Source organism: Trachemys scripta, chromosome 11, assembly GCF_013100865.1.
Source record: "Trachemys scripta elegans isolate TJP31775 chromosome 11, CAS_Tse_1.0, whole genome shotgun sequence".
Taxonomy (NCBI): Eukaryota; Metazoa; Chordata; order Testudines; family Emydidae; genus Trachemys; species Trachemys scripta.
The window spans coordinates 16,365,721-16,384,366 of record NC_048308.1 but is presented as its reverse complement, the minus strand read 5'-3'; the positions used below and the strand labels follow the sequence as shown (position 1 = coordinate 16,384,366).

The window sequence follows — 18,646 nt, the reverse complement described above, 5'->3', positions numbered from 1 at the left end:
TTTACCTTACTCTTCTCGTTGGGGGTAGAGTACAGGGGTCGACTGGAGAGTGATCTGCTGTCGATTTGGCGGGTCTTCACTAGACCCGCTAAATCGACTGCTGATGGATCGATCTCAGAGCGTCGATCCTGGCTGTAGTGTAGACCTGCCCCTTATTTCAGAATATTATCTGGGTATAGCCATGGGTTGAATTGACCAAATTATATTTCCCTTCATTTAGGTGAATTTTTCCAGTGCCTTTGCCATTGTGGTTGAGAGAGCAGACCAATTCAGAAGTGCAATTGCATTCCAAGAAGCCAGCTGTGCCCTCAAATATGCATACAACTTCCATTTGGAGGCTTACAGATCTCAGGGCAGAATTGGGGCCTAAAAGTTCTTAGCTCCAGGTTTATACTGTAAATACTATTAAGCCAATACGGGCTACAGTTATGAAGAACAATCACTGATGTTCTCCAACAATCATTTCCCCCCAGTTTGCTTCTTCCTGTCCAGACCCCAAGTGTTGGTAAGCTAGATCTGGTCAGCATTATCAAGCACATTCTCAAAAACATGAGGGGAGGCATTTTCAAAAGTGCTTAAGTGACTTCAGGGTACCTGACACAGAAAGGAGAAAGTCAGTGGGATGTGTGTTCCTAACTCACTTCTTAAGTGTTTTTGAAAATCCCACCTTTGAACATTCAGAACTAGGAAATGAAGTCTTTTCACCTAGCACATTGTCTAACTGAAATCTGTGTGAACACAAATAAACAACAGTTGGCCCAACTGCTAGTCTACTGAGAACTCAAACCTCAGGAACATTAGAGTTCAGAACTTATTCCATCTCACCTTCCTCTCCGCACATTACCAGAAAGACACTGATAAATAAGAGAGAGTTCAGAGAAAAACAAAAATGATTATGTGGCAGGAAGGACTGATTAAGGAGAGCTTAAAGAGCTAAATAGGTGTAGTCATGTTCTCTTCAGTCTTCTATTAGCCTAACAGTTTGCCCATACTTGACGGTTGTAAACAAGGACAGAATGGAACATAGAATGGTAGACTGTGGAGTGATGGGATGAAATTTAGAGAGTGAATGTTTAAGGAAAACTCGCTGGCTCTGAGATGTGTTAGATTGTGGCACAGTCTCCCAGAAGGAACAGGTGAAAGCTGAATTGCTTGGGATTCAAAAATAGATTGGACAAAACACTAGAAAATGGCTTGTAGGGAACAATCGTGCATTACTCGGGAAAGGGCTGCAATGATAACTTCAAAAGAACAATTAAACCCTTTGTCCAAAAGCTAAAACCTTTCCAGATCCTAGCTCCTCTCTTTTAGCGCATTGGTCTGCCATTGCAAGGCCATTACTAAGAGAAACAGGATAGTCTAGTATTTGGAGAATGGGGGTGTTCCTGGTTTTGTCAGAGACTTGCTGTGTGACCATTGAGCAAGTCATACCTTTATGCATTAGTTTATCCATATGTAAAATGGGGATTAGAACACTAACCTCAGTCACAGGAGCGTTGCGAGGGTTCAGTCAGTGGTTTGAAGGTGCTTAGAGATCCTGTGATGAAAAAACTTGACATTGTACAGCATTTATTATTAGGAACTGTGGGTTATACAAGAGCGCATTGCTTAACCACCACTCTGCTCAGGTTCCTTTGAGTGATAAATACAAGGCACCCGGGTTTATTTAATATTGAGACTGAAGCAGCATGTCCAAATGGAAGGCTATCTCCTGCCATGGAATTTTAATCAGAGCTCCCTTGGAAATTAACAAGGAGAAATACAAAATATTAAGGGGAGAAAAGATGCCCCAGCAGTTAGGGACAAGCCGGAGCCTGCTCTGCCAGAGAATTCCTGTGTGATGTTGGGCAGGTCACTCAGGGTATTGTCTACATTGCAATAAAAGACCCACGGCACAGATGCGGCTGGCCCAGGTCGCTGACTCAGGGCTCGCAGGGTTCAGGCTACGGGGCTATAAAACTGCAGTGTAGACATTTGGGCTCAGACTGCGGCCCAGGATCTGAGACCCCATGAATGGGTTGGGTCTCAGAGCCCAGGCTACAGCCAAGCCCAAATGTTTACACTGATATTTTTAGCCCCACAGCCCAGCCCAAGTCAGGTGATCCAGGCTCGGACTTGGTGCTGTGGGTTTTTTTAATTGCAGTGCAGGCATGCCCTTAGTCTCTCAGGCCGAAAGACCTTTGAAAATCAGGACCCCAGTGCTTCAGTTCCTCATTTATAAAATAGAGACAATAGTTCTTTCCTACCTCAGGGGTGCTGTGAGGATAAATACAATAAAGATTCAGAGGCACTCAGATGGGGGCCATATGAGTACCATAGACAGGAAGTATTAGATGCTATAGTCTGTTGGCATGCAGCTATCATAGCAGTTAGTGCAATATAAAACAGGTAGAGACTAGGCTAAGAGCTGCAGCAGGCAGAGAGTTAGAACCTTTGGCTATGTTTAAACTAAATTATTTTTCCTACAATTTCCGACTGTTCCTAATACTAGAGCATTTAAAATAATACATCTTCTAACCTTGCTCCAAGCAGGCCTAAAATGATATCTAAAGTGCTGGCAGATGCCACCATCTGATCTATACAGACACTCTGACCACCAGCGCAGCTACATCCTTGTTAACAACAGTGGGAAATTATGGAATGATGACTTGGCCATTGATGGCTGGTGGTGGAAGGTCATTGTTCAGCAGAAAACAAACCACCGACCGTGAAACAGTGAAGCGTGAGTTTGGGAGGAAAAGGTGACTGCAAATATGCAGCAAGAGGAAGGACTTTTTCTTTTAAAAAGCAGGATGTCAAGGAGTGACAGTAAATGCCCTAGAAGAGAAAAGGTCTTTGAAGGGCCAACCTGATCGATTAAAAGAAAGAAAAAGTAAAAAATTTGGATTGAAAAGAACATTATCATGCCTGCAAGCAGCTGACTGGGAGTGACAAGTATGCAGGTCTTTTGACGTGTATGGGGAATAGTCTGAGCAGGCTCACTCTATTACATCCAGTAATGTATTCAGCTAGAAGATGAAGCTCCAGTATATATTAAAGCAGGATATATGGATCAAAAGAAAAACAAATATTAAAGTGCAGTTCTCTGAAGTTATGATGTAAAAATGGTACTTTCATACTCATTAGATCTGCTCCAAGTGTGTATTCACAGACAACTCTGCTTCCTTTAAGTCACAGAAATACAGCACACGCTATGGGAGAGTGAGATGGAGTCGTGTTATTGATTAAGTTACTTACTAATGTCTTACCAGTTAACCTGGGCACACACCCACTGAATACACTGAGATTGTATGTGTGTTTTTAAGGGCATCTATGGATAGCAACAGACCTACACAGTTGTCAGAGTATTATTTGGCCTGCAGAACTTCTATCCATGGGATTATGAAAGAAAGACAGATGCCAGCCTGAAACACTGAGTTTGCAAGTCTTGAAGTTAGAAAGAGGATTGTGGGTGTTCATTTTTCAAGTAGTAATCTGGACACTGGTGAGAAACAAACAATAACTATATAGAACCGTAAGGGGGCCTTTAAAAGAAAGGGTCACTTTTCAGATAGAAAATTACAGATATTTTGCAAGTGGCAAAGCTGCTCAAGGAAAGAGACTCAATGAATAGGATTTAGAATGGAAACTAAAAGGGGAATGTAAAGTTGCGGCTGATGAGTGAACAAGAGAGACAATGGCAAGAGATGGACGTTACCTCATTCATACTGGAAATGAAAAGCACCGGCAGGTCCTACGCTATAAAGGGCTGATACTGAACATTCCAACTCTGATTTTCTTTTTTCCAAATGAGATCCTCATAGTAAGCTGTGGCTGAGCATGTGCTAGAGACCTGTGCCGCCTTTCTCTGCACAGCACAGCATTAAATGGCCTCTACTCTACAGTCGGAGAGACTCTCTGTCCTCTGTGCTACTAGGTGCAGTATAATGGCTTTTGTCCCCACAGAGTCTCTTCACAGTTGAGGCGATTAAGCTGATGCTAAGAGATTGAGTGCTTCCCTTGATTTGTAATGGTTATTTTTTCTCTTCCAGGTTTCAACTCTCTTGTAGGTGGAATAATGGGATTTTCCATCCTTCTAAGTGCAGAAGTTTTTAAGCACAATGCCTCTGTCTGGTACCTGGATGGCAGTATAGGAATTTTAATGGGACTCACAATACTTGCCTATGGAGTCAAGTGAGTTAAACTTCTTATTTTTGTAATTTGCTCTGTCAGCATGCTGTTAGCAAGCACATGGCATGTGATTCATTCATGATCTACAGTGCTAAATGTCTTGCCAAGACATTGAACAAGAGCACAATCCTCACTTAGAATGTGTGTATCTTCATCTGGAATGCATGTGCATTCCACCTGCACGTTTCTGGCCACTAGCTACTGCACTGGGAGCTTGCAGCATGGCCGCTCATATCACATTACCACAGATCCTGTTAGTTATTGAAGGCAACAGTGTCTGAGAGAGAAGAGAAGAATGCTGTTCATTAATTGTTCGGGAACCTGCTCTTCTCAAGTGGATGGGAGCAGGAGAGGCGCTAATTTCTAGATGGGCCATGGTATACTTTCTATAACACTCTGTGGGAGAACAGAAAGTTTCTAGTCACTGAAAGGTGACCTTGTGGTGGGGTAAAAAAAAGTCTTTGTACCATCCCCCTGAACATCTAGTCCCATGGGCACGTTTAGGGTTTATTTGTTCTCAGAATATTCTTTTTTTTAAATTAAAGTAAAAATGGTTATTTCTTTCAGAAATAAACAATATTCCATTAATCCTACAATGAAAACAGAATAGTTATATAACAAAATGGAGCCCATTCATATAACAATTACATTTCACTCAACACATCTCTTCTGTTAAGAGGTATTTGCTATCCAGTACAACACCTTTAACAAAAGGATTGTTGGTGTTTCAAATATAATAAGCGTCAGCTGACAGAGGCTTATATATCTTTGGTGTAATAAATCTCTGGAATTTAGTACAGTAGCTGTCAGCTCAGTGTGCAGTGTGGTGGCAGTCGGATTTAAAAATCAAAAGCTAGTTTATGTTACAGAGAAGCCAAAAACATTATAATTTTAGGGTCACCATAACCTAGCCCCTTGTGTTTACATCTTCTAAAATACAGAGACGCGTACCTGGTATTGCTTTGTTTTAGCTAAAATCTATTTTTGTGTGTACTTATTTGTTTTTTTGTTTTAAACAACAAAATTTTGGCTTTGGGATATTTACCTTTGAAGGATAGACACAATTCTGGGGGCAGAATTCCTCTAAAATATTTTTATGGCATGTTTCTAAGCCCTCTTTTTCCTGTGTGAAACAGAGGGAGAGGTGAGCTGCTCCATAGCGAAGGCTGAGTTTAAATTATACACTGGATGTTGGTCTCCCTCTCGAACACTACAAAATACACCGTATATTGGCTTGGAAACTGATAGGTCAGCCTAGACCCAAAGAATTTTTCTACTAGATTGAAGTGAATGGAATAAGGGATTCTTGAATGGTGATGCTAAAACTGGAGGTGAAATCCTGGCCTCAGTGAAATCAATGGGAGTTTTGCCATTCACTTCTTCCGGGCTAGGATTTCACTGCAAGTGTTCAGGGTGATATGTGTCTTTAGGTTCCCCCCCCCCCCACTTCATAGGAAAATAATAAAAATGATAAAAGCTATTTTATTGGACTCCCCTTGCAGAGAACTAGTGCCAAGAGCTATGATTTTTAGTTTATAATCCACTTTGGAAAGTTATTAATATTTTAATTAGGAATGCCACGCCTATAAATGAAGGAATTTGCTCTTGTAAAATCATTGGCATCTACATTCTACAGCAGAGGCAGGATGTTCTGGCCAAACGCAGAGGAGAGATGGGGACATTACAGTAGAAAAATGAAAACATGACAGAACCCAGAATCTTTCAAGTATATCCCTTGACTCCCACACTACTGCTTTGGATGGCCAGGATCTGCCATGGCCAGTCAGCCCTCCAAGCAGATTCTATCTGTACAGCTTGCCAGCACTGCCTTGCCAGGTCCCAGTCATTCTCACTTCTGGGGGGAAGTGCTAACAAGTCCCATGTCTTTCTGGGGCATTCAAGCCACTGAGGGATAAGCCTTGCACTAAGGGTGCAGTCTCTGCCATTCTCCTCCACCATAAAATTTTTTCCTCCAAAGCAGTCTTGGTGTCAGCAGGAGGATATATCCTCTCCCAGACTGGCAGAGCCAACCCTGATTCAGCCAGAATTCCTCCAGGGGACTCACACTGCAGCACTATCCTGCTCCTCACCCGCTCCACACCCACACTGGGTTGTGGCTTTAAGCCATAACCTAGCCCCTTGTGTTTACATCTTCTAAAATAAAGAGAAGCGCACCAGGTATTTCAAATGCTTCTGAGGGAGAACCCACCTCCCCACCCCTTGTGCCTTGCCACAGCTTCTTAAAGGTTGGGCAGCGCTGGTTCTGGGCCTGGTTTCATTCTGATCGGCAGTGAAGAGATAAATAGGGTTACCATATTTCCACAAGCAAAAAAGAGGACACGGGGGGGGGGGGGGAGGAGCCCCACTGTAGCCCCGCCCCCATCTCCTCCCTCCCACACCCCCCCCCCCGATTGCCCCCCTCAGAATCCCCAACCCCCCCCCGCTCCTTGTCCCTTGACTGCCCCCTCCTGGGACCCCTGCCACTAACTGCCCCCTAGGACCCAACCCCCATCTAAGCTGCCCTGCTTCTTGTCCCCTGACTGCCCCCTCCTGAGAACCCCCTACGACCCTACCTGTCCCCTGACTGCCTCGACCCTTATCCACACCCCTGCCCCCAGACAGACTCCCGGGAACTCCCATGCCCTATCCAACTGCTCCCCGCCCCTTGACAGGACCCCAGAACTCCTGACCCACCCAACCCCCTCTGCTACCTGCCTGCCTCGACCCCTCTCCACACCCCTGCCCCTGACAGCCCCCCCCCAAACCCCCGACCCATCCAACCCCCCCCTCCCTGTCCCCTGACCAGGGCCAGCTTTAAAGAGCCCAGGAATCAGGCTGCACTCCGGCTGGGGTTGCGGGGCTTGGGGCCGGGCCGGAGGTGCTCCGCCGGGGCTGGGCCGGCGCGTTCGGCCGGAACCAGGGCCGGTGCTGCTGGGGCCCGAGCCGGGCCAGGTCGGGGCTGCTCGGCTGGAACCGGGTCGCCGCCCTGGGGCCGGAACCGGGGCCAGAGCCGCTGGGCGCCGCTCAGCCCGGGCTGCACCCCCCACCCCAGCTTACCTGCTGCTGCCTCCCGCTTGCCCCTGCTTCTTTTCAGACTTCCCGCGAAGATCTGATTCGCGGGAAGCAGGGGAGGGGGAGGAGCAGCTGGGCGGAGCATTCAGGGAAGGGGAGGAGGGGAAAGACAGCTGCAGGGCCCGGACAGCGTGGTAAGGCTGTAGGGGATGGGGGGAGCCGGGAAGGGGCTTTGGGTGCCCAGCGGCGCTTGGCCGCCGCTTTTCTGTCTATAAATAGCTGACCGGGGGGAAATCCCGGACATTTTTAGATTTTTAAAAATCCCCCCCGGACGGCTATTTATAGACCGAAAAAGCCGGACATGTCCGGGGAAATCCGGACATATGGTAGCCCTAAGATAAACCTTCCTTCATGAGAGTGCCTAACACAACTCCCCTAACTGTGTGCTTTCCCCTTACAGCTCGACCTAAACTCACTTGTGCTTTTATTTCCAGGTTGCTTATTGATATGGTCCCACGTGTAAGGCAAACGCGTCATTACGAAATGTTTGAATGAAGACAGATGCCCTCTCCTCTGTATGGACTGTGAAACTGCAGCATCATACATTTTGGCAAGTGGTGCCACTGATATTTCACTGATTATGCAGTTTCTTTCCCATGGTGTATTTTCTTTTAAAGTTTATTTTAATGGGAAATCTCTCTGTATAACAGGCAAATATGTGCACTGCTCACAAAACAGCAAAACAGCAGCATTTTCCTTTCAAGTAAGCTATTGAATCCTGTAAGTGACAGTAGAAAACATACATAATTTGCAATTCCAAACCAGCTGCAGTGTTCTGTGTTCTAGAGTGAAATTGTTTTTATTGATATACTAGATGTCTGTAGATAAGAGGTGCCAGTTTCAGAGTCTTTTTTTTTTTTTTTTAATGTTGGCTCAAACTTTTCAAATTTGTGCTGTAACTTTGAATTACAGCCATTGCCAACCACTTCAGCTCACAACTCAACAAAGGTACTGTATGTAGATTATTGATGCTAACAACCATCGCTTAAAGGCACTGAAGTAAATAAGATTTTTGTCTCAAGTTAGGAGGATGGACCCCACAGAAAAAACAGCACAAGACCCACTCATTTCTATTATCAGAGTTTAAATGATACTATTTTATTAATCCTAAATTATCTAAAATACAAGTCCTCTTCTAATTTGAATTTCATTTTTATTTAACAAGTGATGCACACAGTACATTGCTTTGCATGGACCAAATAAGCACAAAGAATATTACTGTACAGATAAAAGCCAAAATGAAGCACAAGAAGGACCAGTATGAGAAATGTGATTCTCACTCTTTTATTGTACCATACACAAATGTACCAGTATTTGTGACTACGTGGTTGCTCTGTTGCCTGATGAAGGTACAGCAGTGACGGCTTTGAACTGCGGTGAAACACAAAGCTACTCAGATTTAGGTTATTCTGTAAAAAACAAAAAACAAAAACACTGTTCACCCTTCACCACACATTCCTATGTATTTCTTAATATCCTACTTATAATATCCAAGAACCATGATGTATACAATAAAACGTATCTATTTTATACAGTACCTGTAAGTAACATTTGACAGCTGTTTCCAGAATGTATCGTAGAACAAAGTCTTCCTGTACAGCAGCCCATTAAACTAGATTCTCTGGTCACTGCAATTTCCTCCATACTTTGTATATTTCAGGTTGGCTTCACAGTGTGGAGAAGTGAATCAGTGTTGGGGCATTTCATTTGTTCCCTCGTAGGTGAGAAAAGCAGCTATGCTATCATGGAGGTCAGAATAATACATCAAGAAGCAGGGAGATCCACATTCATTTGGTCGAGAACATACAACAGCAGACCTACAATCAAATTGCCGAGAAATTGATAATAGATTGCTTTTAGATACATTATGTTTATATAGCACCTTTGATTCTCAGTCATAAAGCACTTATAAATTGTTGGCCAAATTCTGATATCCTAACTCAGGCAAACTGCAATGGAGTAAAAACAGACAGCTTGAGAGTTCCACTATGTGATAATTCTATGCCCAAGTAAAGCGCCAAATACTCAACAAGGTTATGATCTGTATTACCGTAGTGCTGAGGAACCTCGGTCATGGACCAGGATACTGTGGTAGGAGATGTACAAACACTCAACAAAAGGATAGTCCCTATGCCAAAGCGCTTACAATCTAAAAGACAACAGATGGATAGACAGACAGGCAGATGGGGGAGTACAAGGAAACAATGAGACAGAATTGGTGGTCAGCATGACAGGGTAGGTCTCAATGCACCATCAGCCTAAACACTGTCAAGCTTTTCTGAGATTCCACTTGGTTTCTTCTGCATTCTTCCTTTGGGGAGAGTGGGGCCTGGCCCCCTCATTGCCAGAAAACACTGCGGGGGGAGGTCCACAAATGTAGAGTTTGGGGATCTCTGGCAAGGGGGCACAGGGCCATCTTCACAGAGGCCTTCACAGCATCTCTCAACCACCTGTTACTTTGCCCACTCCCAGCAATCTTTAGCAGATGCACTACTTTCCCCCACCAAAATGTCCCCTACTTTAGGAGACAGATACAGACAAGTAATGTATGGGCATGAGGGCAGGGGACTCGACTTGATGACCTCTCGAGGTCCCTTCCAGTCCTAGAGAGTATGAATCTACGTAGCCTCTGGCCATGCTTTCCTAGGAAATCTGTAAGAAGTCACTGGGAGTAGCAAGAGCCCCTGGCATGTCCACTCTTGCCCCTTTCATAGTTAAGATCTTAGGATTTAGACAGATCTGTACACACATACAACTGAAAACATAAATTAATCAGTTCACCCCTTCCCTCTGGGATGGGACACGTGCTGCTAAACAGCACAAAACTCCACTAGCTCTTTACTAGGAAGTGAAGACTACTATACCCAATTAATATTGCTCTGCTACTACAGGAGTGGCTTTACAGTCTTCTATTTCCCCCAATTGTTCTGTATGGAGGAAACATGGGGTGGAAAAATGCATCTTTCACTGTGAATTGGATTTTCATTCTCTAGCATTTAGGTCTTTTGTACTTACTTTGGGTTAGTTCATGTTTGTACAGTGCTTTGAAAACAAAGTTTTTTCAGTGCTGAGTAGTAGTTGTAATATCCATAATGCCATTGGATAATATTAAAGATCATTACATGCCATTCAGCAGTACATACAGCACTTTTCAGCATCACGGGGAGACAGGAGCACAACCATTAACAAAGTAAGCACCAGGTAACAAAGTATAGGACAAACCTCCACAAAAGCAGTAGCATATTGCAATGGATTTGCCATAGGTTGAATTTTTTTTCTTAAAACAGCAATGCAAATTTGTACTGTAGTCCATTAACAGTTGCCCAGTGTTAGGATGCATTTGTTGATTAATTTTTCTAATGCAAGGATGCAGATTCAGCATATTCTGTGCCAAAAATACTAACTTACTGCTAAACATGTGTATATATACCCCCCTCACACACACCACATTCCTTTATTTCATGACATACCCTAGTTTTCTTTTCCCATGCAGTTTGCCCCTACTGTCCAACATTATTCTAACTGTTCCCAGTTAGTTTTAATATTCTGGCAATAACTATAACAGTTACTTTTACTTATTACTTTAACAAAACCGCAGCAAAACACTGTCTTGCCCTTGATGATCTCTACATATGCCAAGAATAAAAGACTCACTTGGCATAAGGCAGAGCCTTTAATAATACATTAATTTTGGGTAGTGCCAGAAACTATTTTCCAAAGCACAAACTAAATGAAGTCATTCATCAAGCTTTTGCTTAGTCCCGCTTATTGTTCCATCATCCTTTTTCTTTGGTAACTTAGAGCTCCTTGTAGATATTGATGGAGCAGATGCTGATTGAGAAGAGCAGGTGATTTAAGTGCCCTACCCATAAATATTCTTCAGTGGAACCACAGACCGAATGTAGCTGGAGAACTCGTCATGGCTAGCAGGGTCCTTTTCTGTCTCTTCAGTGACATCAATACTCTGCTTTCTTCAGCCTCACTACTTTTCATAGGAATGGCCCTAGTGGATCAGACCTGAGGTCCATCTAGTCGTTTCCTGACACCAACAATGGCCAGTACCAGATACTTCAGGGGAAGGTGCTAGAGCAAGAGAAAGGTTAGCCAAGACGCTTCTTAGCTTCTAATGTCACTGCGTCTGGTATGGAAGACACTAACATTTGGATGCACTGAAGAAAATCAACCTTTTAAGTCAAGGACTACCTTGAAAGTTGTTTTGCTTGTCAGCATTGTTTAGTACTTGACGTAAACAGGAGCATAGGACTGGAGACATGCTGTTGTGAAAGCAGAAAAGTTAGAAGGTGAACAATTGAGAGGTCTCTGAATTAGAACTTTGAAATGCTTCTGATAAAAAGATATATGTAGATATGAACAGGATTATGTCCTTGGCTATGCAGTTCACAAATATGAGCTGTGACTGACCCCTCAAGAAAGTGTAATTAATTCCTATTTAGCATTGTTTAAATTAAACTAATTCTAGCAGATTTTGAATTGTCATAGGTGCTTGAAAGGTCATCTGCGATCATCAAGGAGGCAGCTATTTATTGGCATGTAAATACAAAAAAACCCAACCCTGAAACACTTGTGATGATATTTTGATCTTTAAGAGGAAAAAGCCAAGAGAAGCAGCAATGGAGAGACATTCTAGTATTCAGAAGTGAAGCTAAACCTATCACAGTTTGTGTGTATTCTTCTGTGAGAGATTGAACTTCATCTTAAAGGGTAATTTTTATGATATTTTTTAGTAGTGAAAGAGGTAATTGTTTATTAAATGTACAAAAAAAATCCCATGCTAGTAAAACAGCTAGCAAAATCATCTGTGTTATTTTGTTTTGTTCATTACACATCTGTTATCTGGATCTTAGAAAAATTACATATCAAACACTTGGTTGGAGTCCAGGAAACAAAAAACAAAGAGCCCGAGCCTGTTCCCAGAGAAGTTAATAGAAGGCAGGATTTTCAAAAGAGCCTAAGTAATTCAGGAGCACAAGTGCCATTGACTTCCATGGGACTTATGCTCCTCAGTCATTTAAGTGCATTTGAAAAAATCTCATCCTTAATGCTGAAGTTGAATTATATTGGCCAGATTTCTTTTTTAAAATATGATTTGTTGATCATAGCTGCTGGAGTAAGTTGTTAATATAAAATGGCCCTAGTTCAAGGTGATCCTAGGGAAATGTGTGTGCACACAAGTGTGTCAGAGAGAAACGTCCGTGTTCATACAGAAAAAGATCTCAGAGCATTGACTATAGCCTGTCGTAAGTGCAGACTGGCCCATGGTAAACTCTGCCATACTGCAGATTGCAAATACACCTTAATAGCTGATATTCTGGGTATGATACTGATTCTCCTGAACAGAGACTGCAAATTATGTCAATACCCAATATTGTATTAATTTAGATGGAATAAAGGGCCCAAAGACTCAAAGGTGTTAACATAACACAGTCACTGTCCAACATCAGACAGTTTTAAACAAGGTTCATGGTCTGATATACAGAGACCCCAGCCTGCTCATTACCATAGCAAACTCACCTTTAAAAATCATTTGAACCTTTTATTAGAGATACAGGCAAGAATAAAAACAATTAAATCATTTAAAATGTAAAGTACAAAACAAGGCTTTCCTTTCGACATCCTTTGCTCCCTTTAGCCAGAAAGAGTTTTTAGAGGGGTGTCGGGGGGGTAGGGAACCCTGTTGGACAGTCTCTTCTATAGCATAAAAGATGGTAATAACTGTCCTTTTGGGGAAAGGAGAAGACGTTAGTAGAGATGGGCTGGAGCTGTCATTGTTGTTGCTGCTGCTGTTAAAGTTCAATCCTGTTTCCTAAAAGACTAAACAAGCCAGGGAAAAGAGGGGGCAAGAAAAGAACCACAAAGATAGAAAACGCAGCTTCTGTCTCTGGTGTTGACTTTCACTTGCAACCTCACTGCTGGAAAAAACCCAGGCATGGTACATGGTCTTATCAGCTACTCTGAAACCTGGTAAACTTGCGCCAGCATTGGGCTGTTCAGGGCACTGCATTTAGCTGCTTCTAGGCTTACAGCACTGTTGCAAAATATGCAATCTTGGCTCGGTAATCCAGACTCTCATTACACAGAAGGAGAAAGGAGAGGGATAGGAAAAAGAAGGAATAAGCTAGGCAAGGAGAATGTGTAATTGGATGGGAGGTGGGGGAAGAGAAAAAGTTTCAACATCCCACCTGGTGTTCAGATTTCAGCCAGTGGAGGTGACGGTGTCATCTGGGTCCCTCTCCTGGTCTGGTCAGGACAGCTCTCAGAATTAGGATGAAGTCTGGAGTCCCAGGAGATGGTGGGGGTGGCAGCTATAATGGTAAAGCTCAAGCTTACTCTAGTAGCCAATTTTTCTCTCCAACGTCTCTTTAGGGACCCCAAAAGGGAGGGCAGCATGGAATAAATCTCATTTTTGTCCATGAATTGGGCCTAATTTCTCATGCACCAATTTTGGGTTCAGTAATTTCCTGTGCTTTACACTTTTCTTGTTTAAGTCCATGAGTTCTATCAGTAGGCCTTTTTGTCCCAGTTGCAGTGTCCCAGAGCCAGGCTTGTGCCCAAGCCCAAATGTCTACACCACAGTTTTATGGCCCTGCAGCCCAAACTCCAATCATCTGACCCAGACCCGCTGCTGGTGTTTAATTGCTGTGTAGACATACCCTTAGACAGGCCTATGAGGTAGGTAAACACTACCGCCCACCTAGCCTCTATTTTAATGACAGAGAAACTGAATCACAAATTACATTCACTTCCATTTTTACCAAAAATCAGATTTTTGAACCCAGCTCTCCAGCTGGGAAAAGTGCACTAACATCCCGTGTTCATTTGCCCGCACACATCCCCATCTCCCATTGTCCTCTATGCAATAATGCCATGAAAGGAAACAGCATGCTTATCTATACGTAAGTCGTAAGTCTAGGGTGTTCCCTACAAAACATTCTGTTCTCGAAACAGGTTTGAAGCAAAACCCTATATATGAACCATAACAGATTAGATCCAGATGCACATTTCAGCCTGGGTCCACAGCTAATACCATCCAGTCCAATCCCTAATGCCCATGGAATAAAAAGCACTATTACATTTGGCCTCCTTGTTGGCAGTACCAGCAGAGGGGCCAAGGAATGAATGAGGATGGACCTCCTGGTAAGTGTTAAGAGACAATGGGCAAAGTGTGGAAGCTTGTCCTGCCATAGACGCTCACTCCCTAGGCTATCAGTCCAGAACCTCTCCCAAGGAATGACTTCACTTTCAGTTTTCAAGTCTTCTATGATAGTGTATTGATTGGGAAACAAACTTGCTATTTCTTGAACTTCAAACACAAGATGCTGCCACTTGCTCTGCTCAACACTGCATCCTTGCTGGGAGCCGCCACCTACTGATTGGGGGGCGCACAGTACACCACCAGGTTAGGGATGGACAAACACAGACATAACTGACTTGAGAGACCAACCAATGACATTAAGTCCACAGAGCCCCCGGAAGGTAGGTTTTAAGTAATTCCTCTGCTGAAGGCCCATCACTTTTCTAAATCTGTTTAGCAAGTAGACAGAAAATGCTTTTTTCCCCAGGGATAATGACACTGCTTTCCGAATCAGTGTCATTGCTTTGTGATCTTGCTTCTTAAAGGCACACGCATTATAGCATTAAAAGTCTCCCACATTAGAAGGATGCTACTCATTGTTTTAAGTCTATATTGAAAGTCATTAACCCTTTGCCTCACTGCAACAAGCTGTTGTATACACCAGGCCAATTCAAAATAGGTAGCAAGTACAAGAACTGCATTTACTGGGTCAGCGCCATTTGTGTGTCACACAGAAACCTGAGTTAAACTGGATTACACAGTGGGTCAGTAGGGAGATAGCGCACTAGTACTGATGACAGCCAATAGCCTAGTGCGGTGAGCACTTGGCTAGTAACCAGATAAGCCAGTGCTAACACTGACTTGGACTTGATTCTGTCGTCAGAACCCCGCTGCAAGCCCTACTGGCAGAAAGTCCACAGTTTAGCCAACCCCACCATGCCTTCAGAAATCATGAGTCAGGCTCCAAAAATCCATGAGACTTCAAGTTTTTTTCCTCAACCATGAGGACTGGACACTTAAATTAAAACAAAACAAAACAATGAAAACTGGGCTCTCACAGTCACATGACTTCAGGAACTGAGGCTTTTAGCAAAACACCAGATATCATGAGTCTTGATAGCATCATGAGTGTATATTTGGTGGACACAGAAGTAGAAACAGCCTTCACCTTCTGCTCAACTCAGCCAGCCTGGGAACCTCAGAGCACGCTGGGCTCCGCAGGGCCAGCAAAGGAGGGGGTAGGAGTAGGGCTCCCTGAATTATCCAATCTCCTTGGTAGCCTCTGCCATTGGGATTTCTATGGAGCCCAAACTAGAAATTGAAGCTGCCTATTCTGAGAAAGGGTGTTGGTAGGTGACCTCCCTCCTTCTGTCTCAGCTGCCCCTAAAGACACAAACAGGCCATTTGCACTGCCCAGCTCCCAGGGGGTTGAATCAAATTCCACCATGTGTGACTTCGATCAATTCACACATTTCAGTTTCTCTCATCTGTAGAATGGGGATGATTCAAAGGGATGCTGTGAGCATTTGTACTGGTATTGCTTTGACAATATGAAGCATTAATTGTTAATACCACAATCAAGAATGGCTGCTATTAGGAGGAGCCCCGAAGTCTGCAGAAACGCTTTCCCTACGGGGTCTGCAGAAACCCTTTTTACTGCATTGGTGTATTTCTGTTTAGCACGAGGATTCTCTGGCACAGATGCGCTGTCTGCTGAAATGCAGGAATGGCAGGCAGCGGGCTGCAACTGGACTGTGCCTCTCTCCAAGCATCTCAGAGCAACACCAATATTGTCAGTCAGAGCATCAGAAGCAACCAACTCCGAGCCCAGGCTGGAGCCTGCAAACTCTCCTTTCTCCAGAACATTGTGTCAGCAGCTCAATAATTTTTAATTTTTACCTGTTGCAGCAACTGCCTCGAATCAGTATCCAGTAGCGAGCGAGTCCCCGTTTTTTCACAGCAGAAAGACGGCATACAGCTCAGCAGGATTTGAGACCTCTGTAGGACAAACAACAGGAGGTGCAGTTCATGCCTATATGTATGAGGCCTCTACAGTGCCTGCCTGCCATTCTATGCTTGTTTAAACCAGTGCAATTAGCACGTGATTTTCAGTAGCATATTGACACCCCTTCCCCAAGATTTTAATACAAAACCTGTTTAACTCAAAGGTTTACCAAATTAGCAAGATCAGGAATTCCGCATAAGGAAAAACAATGATGGGCTTAGAGGTTTAATGCACTTGGACTCAGCCTGAATTGCAATGTCCTCCCATGAAGAATGGATGGAGCTGAGTCAACTCTTCAGTCCTGACCCATAGAGATGACGACCCTGTCAGATTCAGGGTGAGGCTTTTGGGAGCTGCAGGCAGGGAGGACTTGGTGGAGGGATCCACACCAGGCTGGATGAGATTTTACTGAAACCAGGCCTATGGGTGAAACCACTGGTGCAGGAGGGGCAAAGATCTGTCCTACCTCTGCCCCCTGAATTATTTTCAGTACAGCAGCAAGATGTGTATTTCCACTCCAGGTCCCACCTTACGCACATTTTTTCTTATGTGGTTGCACCTCTGGCCATCTAATTGACATCACATCCTGTTTGAAAACCCACCATTTCACAAAAGCCTTCCCATAATGTAAAAAGCTGAACAGTTAGGGGATGAGGTGTGAAAGAGTTAAAATCATTCCCCAATCTAGCCAGATCAAGGGATGAGCAGTGTACACTGTTCTATTGATCTCAAGTGCCAAACGAATTAAAGGTTTTATAAAACTCTTTCACTGTCCAATACTGAAACAGTATTACAAAGGTTCAGGATTTTTCTGGTTTGCGTGGTTTCTTGGCAAACACCCAAAGTTCTAAAGTTGGAAGTTTATTGATCAAAGAACTAGAAATCAAAACAAGAAAAAGCTGAAACTGAGTAATTATGCGTAACAATCAAAACGTATTAAAGCCTCTCTCCTTTTGGAGGCAAAATATCAGTCTTACCAACAACCCTTCTTTGATGAAAAGGAAAGGGTTAATTTTACTCCCAGTCCTCATGTGTGCAGGGCATTCGCTTTTCCTGTTTTTTTACGAACACACAGACACAAGGTGGAGGAGAGACAGGATAGAAAAAGGTGGGGAAAAACAGCTTTTGTTGATGTTCTTGGAAAACTGGGCAGCTGGTCAGTCATGAATGGATGCATTAGGCTGGCAGGTCGGCCACAACACCAGTTGCTCTGGACTCTGGCTCACATTTTGGTCAGGAATATCATCTGGTAGGCTCCATTCTCCTCAAACAGAGCAGGGCTGGATGGCCTGTCTCATCTCACTGGGCTGATGCATGCAATGCAGTTGATTTCAGGATCCAGTGAACAGCCGAGAGAGTGGAACGAAGGGAGAAGGCAGGCAGTAACACAAAAAAGGAAGGGAGACAGAACAGGATCTTACATGCATCTGAATGGAGCCTCTGCAGCACTGACATCAGGTATCCCCACTGATGGGCTGAGGACTGGATTGTCATGACGACTTTCAGGACTCACAGGTGAAGAGCAAAGTTCCTTAAACAAGAGCAAGGCCTGATGACTTCCCCCAGGAAAGAAAATCCTCTGGTCTGCTCTGCTCCTTCTGTGCTGGGGTCGGGGAAGGTGAGATGAGAATTTTTTTCCAAAGTCTCCTTTTAAGAATCCCCAAAAGGGACGTCGGGGTGGAAAGTGTGCATCTCCTCCTCATTTCGTTCACCAATTAAATTCACTTCCATAAGGCCAATCTTGGCATAGAATCATAGAAGATTAGGGCTGGAAGAGACCTCAGGAGGTCATTGAGTCCAACCTCCTGCTCAAAGCAGGACCAACCCCAACTAAATCATCCCAGCCAGGGCTTTGTTAAGCTGGGCCTTAAAAACCTCTAAGGATGGAGATTCCACCACCTCCCTAGGTAACCCATTCCAGTGCTTCACACCCAGAAATAGTGTTTCCTAATATCCAACCTAGACCTCCCCCACTGCAACTTGAGACCATTGATCCTTGTTCTGTCATCTGCCTCCACTGAGAACAGCCTAGCTCCATCCTCCTTGGAATCCCTCTTCAGGTAGTTGAAGGCTGCTATCAAACCCCCCCTCACTCTTCTCTTCTGCAGACTAAACAAGCCCAGTTCACTCAGCCTCTCCTCATAAATCATGTGCCTCAGCCCCCTGATCATTTTCATTGCCCTCTGCTGGACTCTCTCCAATTTGTCCACATCGCTTCTGTAGTAGGGGACCCAAATCTGGACACAATACTCCAGATGTGGCCTCACCAGTGCTGAATAGAGGGGAATAATCACTTCCCTTGATCT

At 44.0% G+C, this 18,646-nt stretch overlaps 1 protein-coding gene and 2 long non-coding RNA genes across 4 annotated transcripts in view; 1 reads left to right on the top strand and 2 right to left on the bottom strand.

The window, feature by feature from the left end:
* TMEM163 (transmembrane protein 163) overlaps window positions 1-8,870 on the top strand; it is a 159,395-nt gene extending 150,525 nt beyond the window's left edge. For both annotated transcript variants that reach the window (XM_034785236.1, XM_034785237.1), the window contains exons 7-8: window positions 4,032-4,173; window positions 7,677-8,870. In XM_034785236.1, coding sequence (XP_034641127.1) covers window positions 4,032-4,173; window positions 7,677-7,737 — 203 coding nt within the window. In that variant the 3' untranslated portion in view covers window positions 7,738-8,870. The remainder of the gene's footprint in view (window positions 1-4,031; window positions 4,174-7,676) is intronic.
* Window positions 8,167-10,675, bottom strand: LOC117884671. Its single transcript, XR_004647622.1, has 2 exons — window positions 8,781-10,675; window positions 8,167-8,651 (listed from the first exon to the last, which is right to left on the bottom strand). It is a non-coding gene; the product is annotated as an uncharacterized LOC117884671 (long non-coding RNA).
* A 109-nt stretch (window positions 10,676-10,784) lies between these two features.
* LOC117885268 lies at window positions 10,785-18,146 on the bottom strand. The gene is made up of 4 exons (XR_004647758.1): window positions 17,762-18,146; window positions 16,235-16,333; window positions 13,443-13,565; window positions 10,785-11,516 (listed from the first exon to the last, which is right to left on the bottom strand). It is a non-coding gene; the product is annotated as an uncharacterized LOC117885268 (long non-coding RNA).
* Between the last annotated feature and the right edge of the window lie 500 nt (window positions 18,147-18,646).